Below are 15,115 nucleotides of genomic sequence, written 5' to 3' on the forward strand. Positions count from 1 at the left end.
GAAAAACTCTAAACGCAAAAAGCTGTGGCTGAAACTATTCAAGTGAACAGGGCAAGAAGGGATAACTGTGGAACATTTGGTGTGGCAAAGATGTGTGAGCTCCCTACTGGCCAAGCAGAAGTTAACCCAGGAGGAGTTGTGCAAGAGGCAAGACCCACCAGAGTGAGGGGACTGGAACAGTAAAACCTCAGCTGGCGGGGTTGAGCCCCAAGAGTTTAGCCAAAGAGTACATTAATTTCCAAAGCTGCAATGCAGAGATCTCTGGGTGCAGTCATCAGCGAACCCTCAACTGTACCCCCTTAATGTAAATTATGGACTTTGGTTAATAAGAAAGTATCAATATTGGTACATCAATTATAACAAATGCCCACACTCTGTTGGGTTTAGGGTGGGGTATATAGAAACTCTCTGTAACTTTCTATGCAATTTTTCTGTAGACCTGAAAAAATGTAATATATGTACATGGTAATAAAAATGTCAATTGTATCAAAGAAAATACAAAGAATAAAATTGTTTTCTCAAAAAGTTGTTTAATATGAAAGGTGACATTATGAGAGCATGAGTTAACAAAAGTGTAGGAAACAAGAGAAAAAATTAAAACTGCCTGGCATTAGAGAGGAAGAGGAATGTAAGAATGGGATCTATCAGAGTGATGTGAAGAGAAGAAATAGCTGAACAACACAAAGGAAAGGTTAGAAGTCATAAATGATAGTGATGTCTAAAATTCAGTTAAGCTCTTTTTGAACTTCTGTTACACAAACCTCTGTGCACCTTACCCAAACCAGGAGTAAAATCTGACATACATTCTAAGATAGGTATGTGCAGCATACATACACACATATATTGCTTTTGAAAAAGGGGTTAATTTCCAAAATTAGGTTGATGATGGATTAGACACAAAAGACTAGAAGACACAGAATAGAAATCAAGCATTTAGCAGATGCAGGAAGTAAGAATCGGATCTCATTCTAAGATCTTAAGTTTTCCCCTTGCCACGCACACCTCTACAATGATCAAAATATTAGAGAAATCTTGAAATAGTCATTGGACATTCCACCAAGCACAGAAGGAAGTTTAGGCTAATTTTATCTTACCCTTTACAGGTAAGATATACCCACCTATCTGCTGAATATTTGTTTTTCTTATCAAGTAGAGAAGGTTTTGTTGGGTCCAAGCATGATTCCTCCTTGGAAAGTAAAGGAATTTCCTTTGTGCTTTCCTCTTGAATCTTATTTTCCATTAAATTATTGTCTCTTTTAGGAAGGGAAAAACAGTTCTCAAGTTGCCAATGCTTTCCCTGAAAAAAACAGAGAGATTTACTTTTAGAAAATGTAATTTCCTTGAACATGTGTGTCTACTGTGTGTTAGATTATCAAATGAAACCCTAGGGACACCAAAAAGTGAATCAGACATGGTTTCTGTCCTGAAGGAGCTTAACAGTCTTATAAGGGAGATGGAACATACACGTATAACTTTAATAAGGTTAGAAAGTGATGTGTAATAAGAAACAAACAGGAATTTTCTGAAGAGACAATAATGAACTGCAAAAAAACTGGTATTTCCACTTTAAAATCCTCAATAGCAAAATGTATATTTACTAAAAAGAAAAACAAAGCTTTTGTTGAAGAATTGTCAGGGGAGATCCCAATGTGGCTCAGTGGTAATGAACCCCACTCAGATCCATGAGGACTCAGGTTCAATCCCTGGCCTCCCTCAGTGTGTTAAGGATCCAGTATTGCCACAAGCTGTGGTGTAGGTCACAGATGCAGCTTGGACCTGGTGTTACTGTGGCTGTTCTGCAGACCAGCAGCTACAGCTCCAATTCAACCTGTAGCCTGGGAACTTCCATATGCTGTGGGTGCGGCTATAAATAGACACATAGACACACACACACACACACACACATACACACACACACAGAGAATTGTCAGAATTTTTCATATAACTATTTTCTTTTCCCCTTCCCCTCCCGCTCAAATCTCAAAAGCCAGTCCAATTATTGAGTACTTTTTCCCAGAAAATATATGTCTTAGATGATAGTCTTCACAGATCTTGGCTACAATTCCTAATATGTCTCCATCTAGCAAGAGCTCCCCACTGACAATCTACCCTATGTGTTTTAAACACAGAAGCAATTCCCTTGTCTTGTATCAGTTCACACTGCATCCATAGGGACGCACCAGGGCACATGGCCAGCATGATGTGAGGGAATATTAGGAATCCCCAGTACATCTGACTGGCCTACAAACTGACCAACTTTTATCAGAAGGGTTTGCAAAGTAAAATGCCCAGAGGAGTCAGGAAGCTAGTGTCAATGAATGAATCAAATCTCAGATAAGATGATAAATAGCAAACGAGTTTCACCCTTGGTATGCACATGCAAAAGAGAAAGAAATATGGGACTGCACTGAATTAGCGAGAACCCACTTTCCACAAAGGGGCCCGAGCTACTCTCAGGGAATGACATATGTTCTTTCCCAAGAGAAGCTAGAAATCTGGATTACATGGAACCATTAAGATGTTTAAACATGGGCGACCAAGTCAAATTTTAAACTCTGGGTAAAAATGCTCCATCAGCATCACTGGCCATCAGAGCAATCAGCTGTGGAGCGGCCCAAACACAAGCTCTGCCCACCGCAGCCGTGGTGAGTGCTGAGATGAGCACTGAAGAAGCACCCACATCATCTAATTTCTTTTTATACCGCAATCATTTGACGGTTTCCCGGGATAAAAGTATCTCCAAAGACAAACCATCCCCACCCCATCTCTCCAACTCTAGAAATAGACACACCATACCACTTACTTTTAAAAATCTAACTTGAAAACCAACCTCAGATCAATAACTATGTTATAAAAGTGGTACACAGTTTTTTTTAAAAAGACTTCTTTTATGAAATATATTGAATCACACTGCACTACATTTTGAATACTTTAATCAGTATGATTGGAAAATGAAAGCTTAATACAGGAAATTAAAATACATTATCACTTGTCCTTTTGTTTTTATAATTGCTGGAATGGAATTTATTCAACAAAAGGACAATTGCAACATTCCAATGTAGGTCAAAAGTCACTATGCTGTACAAATAAAGTTGGTTCAGGAAAAATTCTTCTAATCTTAGTTATATTTATTAATTGAGTCTCTTGCTATCTAAGTATTTCTACCTGCCTCCCATATCTTTCTGTTTTTTGTTTTTTGTGAAAGGATGTCTCTTCTTACACTATGAGAAGGACATTCTCTGTTGCTATTTTCCAGTATCTGCTAATTTTTTCTTTTCCTCCTTCTTCTCCCTTCACCTCCTCCCCTCCCTCTCCCTCCTGCACCCCTTGGGACTAGCAGCACCCATATCCAAGACAGCTTGATAAAAGTGAGTTATTTTTTTTTTAATGTAAAGCTCAGGCAGAAGGGACTAGAAAACCCAGCTGTCCCCACTTTGCCAGCCTTTACTTTCTAAAACTACCCAGCTCTGGTGGCTCTTTTCCTGTCTTGAACAGAAGGGAAAAAAACAAACTATTTTCATGCAGACTTTTTGAGGGTGAAGTCCTTCAAAATACAAAGGACTTTACAAAGCAACTAAGGAAAACTCTCAAAGGTATAAAAATGAACAGTTTTACTAGCACGTATTTCTTCACGAAAATAAAATTTAGGGAAAGATTGTGTTTGGCGCACCCAATATATAAGTCGCCCATACCTGGAACAGTCCTATTTCTTGCTTCAGCACCAACTAAGGAACTTAGCTTCTGACACCACCAGCTTGATGACACCTGTGTCTTTGCCTGGCCAGTAACTTGCCCCTCATCCCATCAGAGCCTATATGGCATGGGCATATAGCAAGGTCAGCATTGCATTGACTTCTCCAACAGCCAGAAGCAGCTTTTCAACTCCTTTCATGTTCATGATGCCAGCTGTGCCCCACACTGTCTATCTCACCACACCTGCCCACATGCCCGTTTGAGTTCCCACTCAGACACTCTTTTTCCTGAGAAAAGTCTAGCACTTGCTCTATTTACAGAGTGGAAGCAATTGTACAGCTCTCCAGAGTGTCACATGGAGACGCCCACATTTCTTGGTCAAACACAGGTCCGCCTACCCAGATTATTTTCTGATTTACCATCATCCTTCATGTCCTATAGGGCTGTAAAGAATTCTTTAAGTGCAGGTTGACATCCTCAAGCTGACCTCACAAAAGAAGCAATAACAAACTTTGTCTTCCCAACAAAGAGAATCAGCATGAAAGCAGCACCAGAGGCTACTGGAACCAGATGGAAACTGGGGTTCTGGGCTAGTCACACCACCATGTTTGAACAGTACTGACTGAAACAGATCAAACTGATATTTTGTTCCCCAAAACCCAAAGGGGACAGGAGCTGAGTTCCCAGGAAAACAAATGAAAAAAAGAAATGTGAGACAATGAATATGTTCTTCTTTTTCCATGCCCCTCTACTTCCATTTTTTTTTTAATAGGCAGGTATAAATCAGAGATTAGTTCCCTGGGAGGAAGGGGTTAAAAGCATGAACTGGAAATGAGCCAGCTTGAGTTAAACAACAAATTCTACCACTTCTTAGGTTCTGTGAGCTCTGGCAATTTAATCAAACTCTCTGTGCCTCTGTTTCCTCTTCTGTAAAATGGGAATAATGAGCTTTCCTCCCTCATGGGATGGGCAATTCTGAAGATTACATGAAATAATTCACGTAGAGACCTCAGAACAGGGCCACAGGCATACAAGAAAAACTCAGCAAACACTAACGATTGCTACTTTGGCAGGAGTAAACCAGACAATGAACAGCAAAGTTCATTTTTTTCTAAAATTGTTTGTATTTAGTTATTATCTTGAGTTTTACTTGGCTCTCAGAGTCTATCTGCTTAATGATAACACGTTAATTTTATCCACATTGTATTTCTACTAAATTTAGCCATTGAAAGGATTCACTTATTTTAGAGGAAAAATTTCTCTCAGAAATCCTGGTACATTTTGAGCTGCCTGGAGCTCCTCATCTTTTCACGTCTCCAGTGTCCTCCAGTGGATGGAACTGCCATGGTTAATAAGGGAGGCCTGGAGCTACGGTTCCAGAAATGGAAATCAGTTCTTTCATGACTAATGAACTTTAATAGCCGATGAGATTCAAATGGAAATCAGGCCAAGTTCATCCTAAATGTCAAGTAAATATTAGAATAATAAAGAAGCAATCTTTCTACCTGACCAAAGATCCGGACAGAAGCACTGCAGACATCAGTCACACAGATGCTGCAATCTGCAGAGGCGGAGAGAACCAGGGAGCGGCTGCCAGGCTCACACATCGCTAAGGAACTTATCCAGTCTTCATGAGGTCTGAATGATCTTATCAGAGTTGGGGCCTGTGTGAGTTTGTTCTCATTGGAATTAAGACAGTACTCCTGAATGAAAAGAAATGCCAAAATTCACAAATATCCAAATATTAAATGTGATATAACACATTTTTTAAGTCTGATACAGAAATTGAAACATGTACATTTTAGAACAGCAATCTGTGATACAAATGCAAAAGAATAGCTCATGATAACAGAGGTGAGAAGAATGAATTTCCTGAAAACTTTCAGGAAAAGCTTTCTCACTGATTTGACTACCTTGAGAAATAGGAAAAAGGAAGGAGGAGGAGTGGGAAGATGGAAAGAAAAAAATCAACAGTAAAGTCAGCTATTTGATAAAGTTGATGAACTTTATCATGTAGAGGTAGTCACATATTATCCAACTTTATAGTATTATTAGAAAATTGAGGGAGTTCCCATTGTGGCTCAGCGGGTTATGAACCCAACTAGTATCCATGAGGTTGCAGGTTTGATCCCTGGCCTTGCTCAGTGGGTTAAGGATCCAGTACTGCCATGAACACTGGTGTAGGTCACAGACATGGCTGGGATCCTATGTCGCTGTGGCTGTGGTGAATTACTTAGGATGACAATAATGTTAGATGAAGACCAAGTATTCTATTTAAATTATGTTTACAGTCTCATTTCAAATAAGGCATATCTTAATTATTTATTCTCAAAAAAATGCTGCAAGATCTCACTCACAATATTGCATTCCTAATTTGGGTGACTGACTTGACTACACAGTAACAGAAGATTTTTCAATATTGAGAAAATCTTTTTTCCCTATGAATTATTTAAAAGAAGTCTCTGATCAATACATGTTTTCTTTAAAATACTCAGACTGATCATTTCTTCCTTTATCTAGAAAACAGACAAAACCTGATGCACAGTTATCTGCAACAAAAGGCAATCAGAAATAACTAATGTGAGACTTTTTCCATGTACCTCTATATTCCAGATTTTCAACCACCCCTCAAGATCTCCTGTGGCGAGGTATCGATTTGATTTGCCAGTAGACATGATAATGGAACCAACTCCTCTGTGAGCCAAAAATTCAGCCAAAAGTTGTTTCTTAAATGTATCCCAGAATCTGACATACCCAGATCCTCCACATGACACCAGGTTGGCTCCCCCTAATATGTGAGAGAACAGCTCATTAGGAAAACTATGGTAATGAACACCAGAAACTTCTTCATCAGTTTGCCCTGTGGAAATCATGGATGTTGGAGAGATGTGTAGCCCTGAGATCAATTTCCAGCACTTTGATCTTCTCAGATATAAAATGGAGATAACCCTATGCTACCTTCACTGGTTTGTGTTGAGTATTAAAAGAGATAGGATGTGTAAGATGTTCCATAAAATCTAGTTACCTTTCCTTCACTCATTATTTTAATATGATTTGGGGTTTTTAATTTTGATAGAATTAGTTTGTTAAATAAACTTATAAAATACTCATTTCAACATTATGATAATGTTCTAATTACATAAAACCCATCTTTCTTAATTACCCATTGGACACACAGACCAAAGAAATCAAATTCCTCATGCACAGAGCTGGATGCCTATAAGTAGTTAGAGCAGCATAGCTGTTGATTTCTCTATGTAGTTGCATGCTTTGAATTCTATTTATGAGCTTGTTTTTTAATCTTTGATCAAGAATTGGTTGTAAGCCCTTATGGAACACTTTTTTTGGTTCATGGGTCTAGAAATAACCTTTTCATTTTCCATTTGTATATGCTTTGTAAAAGCACTTTACCTAAATTATTCTTCTGTGGCAAAGTTCCTATTATTTGATAAATCTGTAGATGACTTCCAATTTGCTTCACAAATGTGCTGCCTATTAACAATCATATCTGTTTAAGGTAGAAATAATGGTATGTAGCCGCTTCAGTGGAAACAATTTGGGAATACTGATAACATAAAGAGGAATTAGTGTTGAGGAAATGAGAGCAGTTGCATGATAATTGTTCATTTTGTGAGTATAAGTGTGTTCAGAAAATAGGAAGTTTCAGAATCTAACCATTTCAGGCTCTATTCTAAATATGCCATAATGATTTCAAAACTCTAATAAGGGTATATCTTTATTGATTTTTAATGTTGAAAACAATTTTATGAAAATCATGCAGATTTTCCATCTGCAAATTGAATATGAGAAAGTGAATATGGAAAACATGATTCAGATATATTTACTTGTTTCTAATAATGACTAGATTCCTAATGTTAAAAAAAAACTTCTAAAACTAAAAAAAAATGTATTTTTAGATAAAAATTTAAAAATCATGCATTGTTTTCAGAATCAGGGTTTTATTTTATTTTATTTTTAGGGCCGCACCCACAGCATATGGAAGTTCCCAGACTATGGTTGAATTGGAACTACAGGTGCCAGCCTATGCCATAGCAACACTGCATCCAAGCCACATCTGCAACCTACACCACAGCTCATGGCAACACCAGATCCCCGACCCACTGCGCAAGGCCAGGGATCAAACCCGCATCCTCATGGATACTAGTTGGATTCATTTCTGCTGTGCCACAACGAGAACTCCAGAAGCAGATTTTTAATTTGAGGAAAATGCAGGCTGCGAATGCAGCCATTGAAGCCAAAGGGGAAATTAAGCAAATAGTTATTTCATATATGATAACATCAAATAATTATGGTACATCATATGGTGGCACCAGTATCAGCATAATCCTAACAGAAGCTCTAACCAGAACTCTGACTTACTCTGGAAAGGATACACAGCTGATAAAGACCCCCTTAGCATTATCCACAGCCCCTCCACAAAAAAAAAAAAAAAAAAAAAAAAAAAAAGATAAAGAGCAGACAGCTCTCTTGATCTGGGATCAGCATTTAGCAGCAGCTAAATTTCCTATTGTCAAATTTCCTATTTCAAATTTCCCTATTGTCCCCAATCTCAGTTTCTCACTATTTTCTCCTAGCCCAATTTTTTTGGATGCACATACAGAAGTTTCTGGGCCAGGGATTGACCCACACCACAGCAGTAATCAGATCCACAGCAATGACAGCACCAGATCCTTAACCCACTGAGCCACCAGGGAGCTCCTCTCCTAGCCCATTTTGATAAGAGATGCCAGTGCAGTCGTCTCAAACTCAACCCTTCCATGCCATGTAGACCTAGACTTTGGCTCATATATTGGGCATATTTCTTGCTATTCCCCCATCCTACCAAATCTCTATGCCATGGCTAGAACACCAGTTCTGATTGTTGCCCAGAGTTGTTCTCATTCTGATCCTGACATACACAGCACTGTGTAAATTGCTTGTGGGGTCTAATCTAGCCCTGCTCCTGGACCCATCCTCCTTAACCCCAACCTTGTTTGCCATAGCCTGTGGCCACCCACCACCCATACTGACTCTTTGCTAGACACAAACTCTACCAGACCCAGATCAGATTAGATTGTTCCCTGCTCCCACATTTTACAAGATATCAAAGAAGTCTATATATTTCACCTGTTGCTGAGGTTTTTTTTCTTGCTTCAAGGAAGCAAAGCCTCATAACAGCATTATTGCGCTCTGTGTCCGTCTCTAAGGAACAGGCTCCCAGGGTAGCCTGGTCTGCTGTGGGGTGGGTGGAGCATCTCTTCCCAGCACTGAGAAACTTCTGAGACTCTGTATCTAAGATGGAGACAAGCCAGGTGTCTTAATGAACAGAAACATCTGCTTTTCAAACACGTGCAAAAAACCATAAGCCTACCTCCATCATGGGTCTCCCATGATTCCAGCAAGTCTCACAATAAGAGTCCAGTCAATATCTACAGGGCCTTCTGCTACTCACATCCTCAACCCCAACTTCAAGGATTATTTGATTCCATTTTTGTTTCTCATACTCCATACCCATTTACAGTGTTTTCCCCTAATATGAATTAATAGAGACTTCATTTTGCAGTCACTGCTAATGTCTTAGAGATCCTGATACATTCCAGACAAATGCGATTCTAATATCATGGCATTTTCAATTTACTAATGATTAATATTAAGCTTGCAAATAATTTAATGAACATGAATATAATGACTAATATAATAAAAGAATCGTTTTTCAGCAATATATGTTAGTGAGTTACCTTGGGAAGGATATTCCTAAAAAAAAAAAAAAAAAAGGATATTCCTAATGGTACTTCAATTATCTAATGATATCATCTCCAGGCCACACTAATAAAAATGGAAGATTCATCTCAGGATCTATAAATAGTCTTACATGGTTATGAAAAATCTATACAGAGGTATCTTCAAAATTTCAATGCAGGAAATCTATAGCAACGCCTCTTGTGTCTTTTGTAAATTTGATGTTATCTGCTTTTCTTTCCTGTCTAGCTTTCTGTGTTTTTAATCACAGCCACAATTCAATTTGCTAGAAGAGCAAGACAGTGCTCTCCTGAGGGCCAAGGCAGAGAAAGAGGCAGAATTCTACCCCTTCCATGGAGGCTTCAGATGAACCCTAATGATTAGCTCTTTATACATAAAGCAGGTCAGAGTTTTGTACTGGCAGCCAAGTAAACTCTAAATCTCTTAAGTTAGTTTTCTCCCTTCTAACAAATTACTCCCTTAGCTCTTCACACACACAAACCAAAGGGCTCTATCTGATGACCGGTCCTTTGTGAAAATCTAATTTCGCCTCTGTGAGTTTATCCAATTGAGACAACAGGACCTCACTGGGCCATGAAAAATGACATATTCATTACCCAAATAAATTAGTCTAAGGAAAAACCTTTAGTATCTAAGGAAACTAAAATAAAAAGTGAAAGGCAATTGTTAAGACATTTCGCCTAAGTATAAAATATTCATCTGCTCTGCTAAACTCCCATAAAATACAATATATTCCCATCTAATGCTCCTCACAGGTTTCTAAAGCAAGAATAATTTAAGATTTCCAGGTGGCATAATATTTAATACAAGCTCTCAATTGAGCCTGAGCAGCCTATCAAGCGGACACGCGTTCCCATTTTCCTACCAAGGAGCACCCAAGGTTCACTCAAAGGCAATTTGGCCATGTTTATTGGCAAAAACTAAAGTAGATAAAAATAAGAGGCCCGCTCCCTGCTGTCAGTAATTCAGAAACGCTGATGTAGCATAAAGAAAAGGAATGGCAAGCCATGGAGAATTTGCTAAGCCAAGTAAATCTCAAGGTTCTTTTTAGTCACTTTGACAAGAGAATGATATCACTAATCCCTTGCGCTTATAGCCAATCATCTATAATTTAGGAGCAAGCTGGACCAGGTATGTGCACAAACAACCAGGCCTACTGTGGTTTGACTCAGCCACACTATTTCAATTTCAGGCTTGCACTCACCCGATTTTGTTTTTAGCAGCCGCTGGTAATCAGGATGAAGGACGTGATGAGCATTTTCTGTGCTATTGTTCCATAGAACAATTTCTCCATCATAACTCCCTAAATGAGCCAGGACAGAGAACACAAATTGCCGGAAAGTTAGACAGAAAATATGAGCAACAGCAATTAGAAGAAATCATCGGCATAGTAATTTACATGGAATCTAGCACTTGGTAAGTTCCCTCTCGATATGTGGAGACATGAATGAACAGTAATTCCTAGTGCTTTTGTTAAACTTAACTTAGAATCTTCACAAAATACCTGTTCGGTAGCGTGACAGAACTTATTGTTATGCCTTTTTTATTTTATAGTAATAAAGCATTCAGAATACAGACTTTGTAAGTAAATAGCTTGAGTTTGAATCCTCATTCTACCACCTACCAGCTGTGTAACCGTGGGCAAGTTAGTTAACTCAACTTGATGCCCCAAATCCCTCACCTTCAAAACTGGGTTAATAATTCTCTCTCATAGTGCAGTTATGAAGGATCCAAAGCCTTAGAATAGTGCCTCGTCTATTACAAATACTTTACAAGTGTTAATAATCATCATCATCATATTGTTTATTATTGAGTGAGGGCAAGTGAATCAAGTCCTAGGTTTCCATTCTCCCCATCTATTCTCCTGTGGTGTGTATACGTTCTTTTTATCCCCCCCCCTTTTTTTTTTTTTTCATCTTTCCAGGGTTTCACCCACGGCATATGGAGGTTCCCAGGCTAGGGGTTGAATGGGAGCTACAGCAGCCGGCCTACAGCAACATGGGATTCTTAACCCACTGAGCGAGGCCAGGGATCAAACCCATGTCCTCATGGATACTAATCGGGTTCATTAACCACTGAGCCACGATGGGAACTCCTTATTCCTTCTCTTTAATGTCCTTTATTCAGTGTGGCTTTCTCCAATCCTAACACTTTTCCTACACAGAGTCCTTTCCTACTGCTCATCATAGAAGCATAGAAAAGCCCAAATAGTGAGGCTGAGTCTGACCAAGCTTGTCATGGGGAGGAAACATGCATACCCAGAATGCTGCTCTCGGCAGCCCAGGGAGGACAGCTCTGCTGAGCAGAGCACCAACATCAAGTGGGGTGCAGAAGACACGAGCAGACTGGTACTTACGAATGGTGTCTTTCTTGGGATTTGGAGAGAGAAGAGCGTAATACACACCGAACTCTGTGTTGTCCTGGAGAAAGCACCTGTGTAACTCATAGACTGGCCAAGGATGATGGGTTTCCATAGATCAGCTGTCCCTGAGAATATCCACCTTCCTCTATCATTTTGTTTTTATTTTTATTTTCTTTATAGGGCTATAGCTGCAGTCTAGGGAAGTTCCTGGACTAGAGGTTCGATCCAAGCTACAGCTGCCAGCCTACGCCACAGCAATGTAGGATCTGAGCCACCTCTGTGACCTACACCACAGCTCATGGCAATGGGGGATCCTTAACCCACTGAGCAAGGCCAGGGATCTAATCTAACCCGCATCCTCAGGTATGCAGGTCCAGTTCTTAACCCAATGAGCCGTATCGGAAATGCCTCCTATCATTTTAAATTACTTCACTTGGAATAAATAAAGAAGTAAATAAACAAATAAATAACTTCACTTGAGAATTCCCATTGTGGCTCAGTGGTAATGAACTTGCCTAGAATCCTTGAGGATGCAGGTTCGATCCCTGGCCTTTCTCAGTGGGTTAAGGATCGCCATTGCTGTGAGCTGTGGTGTAGGTCACAGACACAGCTTGGACCTAGTGTTCCTGTGGCTGTGGTATAGGCTGGCAGCTACATCTCTGATTGGACCCATAGCCTAGGAACTTCCATATGCCTCGGGTGCAGCCCTAAAAAAGACAAAAATAAATAAAATTAAATTTAAAAATGAGTAAATTACTTCACTTGCAAAGTTCTTGACCAAAAATTTTCACATGTGACTGATGGGATGAGAACGAATGAAGAGAGATTATTTGTTCCCCAGTTGCAATGGTATTTTATGACAATTTTACATAACAACTACACAGCATTACTTGTCTCCATCACATTTCAGTATGTGATACTGCAGGGGTAGACTTCCAATAGCTATAAAGCAAATTCAACTGCAGAGTTGGCCCTACTGGTAAATAATCAGGCAGGTTCTGAAAACAGTGAAACTTGACATGTAAATAGAGCAGTAAACCTCATATTATAACACTTCATGGATATCCTAGCTCTTTCCCTGTAATCCTTTTCTTTTTTTGCTTTTTGGGTTTTTTTTTTGGGGGGGGGGCAGGAAGGTTGTTTGTTTGTTTGTTTTTAGGGCAGCAATATCAGCACATAGAAGTTCCCAGGCTAGGGGTTGAATTGGAGCTGTGGCTGCCAGCCTACACCACAGCTACAGCAACATGGGATCCTTAGCCCACTGAGAGAGGCCAGGGATCAAACCCATGTCCTCATGGATCCTAGTCAGGTTCATTACTGCTGAGCCATGACGGGAACTCCTATAAATTGTTTTCTTTGGCTGGAAATGATAACAATAATTTCTGATCCCCTTTAATACATCACATCAAAATATATTTGCGGAGCTTTTCAAGAGCTTGGATTTGTAGACAGTTTGTGAGACAAGTCTTTAGTCAAAGACTTTAAATTGTGCCAAAGGGTTAATGTGTTCCTATTACAGAACATCTGAGTGCCATGGAAGTGTGATTTGTACCCAATAACCACAGCTCCTCAAAAAAGGACGATGATGATGAAAGCTAATATTTGCTGACCAGCTTACTGTGAGCACTGAGTTAAACCCCTACCCTGATTACCTTATGCAATCAATCTTCACTATAAACCAAGATTCTGGTATATCATTATTAGCCAGAGAAAAATCATAATTTAGAATTCAAACAACTTGCTCATCATGATGTATTGGCAAGTGGTGAAGCCAGAATCTGAGGCCAGGTAGCCAGACTCAGGAACTGATGGTCATTACCACTATCATATGGCCCTAGAAATAAGGACCAAGAGCAGCTCAAAGTGCAGGGACTGCTTCTTTAAGAAATCTATTCATTCTACAGTTGAGAAAAAGCTTTTTCAAAGTGAATGAGGCAAAAAATAACAACAACGTTCATCACCGATTGTCAAGTGATGGGTTCAAGTAACCTGTAACAAGAGTTTGTGGAGGTAAAAATGCAGCACATAAGATATCGTCATGGTGCTGTACTCCTCCCTTCCATTCTTCAGGGTGGATGAAAAATTGATTGAAGTTCTGAGGTCGGAACACAGTAATAGCCCTAGTAAAAAGGGATAGAGCATTTAGCTGTGGATCTAAAAGCAATATAGATATTGAGTAACCATTGTGCATTGTAATTTGAGAAGTCTAAAAGACTAAAAGTCAAAGCTGCCTACAATTTCATTCCCACTTGTCATCCATATGGCTGAATCCCCACACTGAACTTCCTTTTGGATTTTCTCTTGAATTTTCTGGTAAATTATGAATACTTACTATCAGATGGTTAATCTTCCTTTCACAATCATTAACACCAAATACATATGCATTTATAAGATGAATTATCCATCACTAAGACCTGAAAGCAAAATTTCTCCATATGGGTAACATGGAACCCATGTTTTGTGACAGTAATAAGAAAAAAGGGAAGAGTCTGTGAACAAATAATATCTGATAGTTTAAACAAAATAATTTAAGGGTTTTTTTTTTAATCAGAGCATCTAAGACATTTAAGATGTTCACATCCCCTATGGCATTTCCCAGACTTCTTTGCCCAGAGTCCTTTCTCATGCAGCATCTTAAAGAACTACTAGTTGTGGAATACACTTGGAAAATGCCACTTCAAAGGAATGGGACATAGGACAGGTATGCTTTGAATAGAAATAGTAGTTTTTAAAAAGTCAGTATTCTGGGGCACTGCTAGTAAATTTGAGGACAGACCAGGAAGAATAGAAAATGAAATGTCTGCCGCCTGGTGGGGAAGGGAGGAACCTAAAAATTAAATTATGGGGTATTACTTTGTGGGGGCTTCCCATTTCCCCTTGATTTCAACTCTGGCTTCCAGCCTCTGGTAAGCTTCTGCCTCCTTCTAGAGACACCTGCATTTCAAAGGAGTGTCTGTAAGCCCAGGCTTGGTGTCTTCACCCACATCCTCTCTTCACTTTTCCAAAGCCTTGCTTCTATTCTGCCCACTCAAAAGGTCTCCCAATTGCCCTGCAGTGTAACACCTCATCCTCTGATGGAGGTCTCCCAATGCACCTTGCTTCTATTCTCAGCTCTCTGACCATCCATTCCTCCTGCTCGACTTTCCCTCCCTTCTTTCTCTTACTCCCTTTAAAATGGACATTACTTACTGTCATTCCTCCACTCCCTTCTCACGGAAGGGCTTGTTCAGGGATTTTGGAGACCACCATACTTTCCCGTCTCACTTCTATACAAATGGCTCTTCAATCTATTTTCATTCA

The 15,115-nt window shown here is 39.5% G+C and overlaps 1 protein-coding gene across 1 annotated transcript in view; it reads right to left on the reverse strand.

Annotated features, from left to right (window-relative positions):
• Window positions 1–15,115, reverse strand: part of WDR49 (WD repeat domain 49) — a 144,135-nt gene that overhangs the window by 30,817 nt on the left and 98,203 nt on the right. The window contains 7 exon segments of the mRNA XM_047785863.1: window positions 1,119–1,297; window positions 5,199–5,396; window positions 6,294–6,481; window positions 8,821–8,985; window positions 10,658–10,756; window positions 13,805–13,935; window positions 15,067–15,074. Coding sequence (XP_047641819.1) covers window positions 1,119–1,297; window positions 5,199–5,396; window positions 6,294–6,481; window positions 8,821–8,985; window positions 10,658–10,756; window positions 13,805–13,935; window positions 15,067–15,074 — 968 coding nt within the window.

This window comes from Phacochoerus africanus, chromosome 1 (genome assembly GCF_016906955.1).
Source record: "Phacochoerus africanus isolate WHEZ1 chromosome 1, ROS_Pafr_v1, whole genome shotgun sequence".
NCBI classification, from domain to species: domain Eukaryota; kingdom Metazoa; phylum Chordata; class Mammalia; order Artiodactyla; family Suidae; genus Phacochoerus; species Phacochoerus africanus.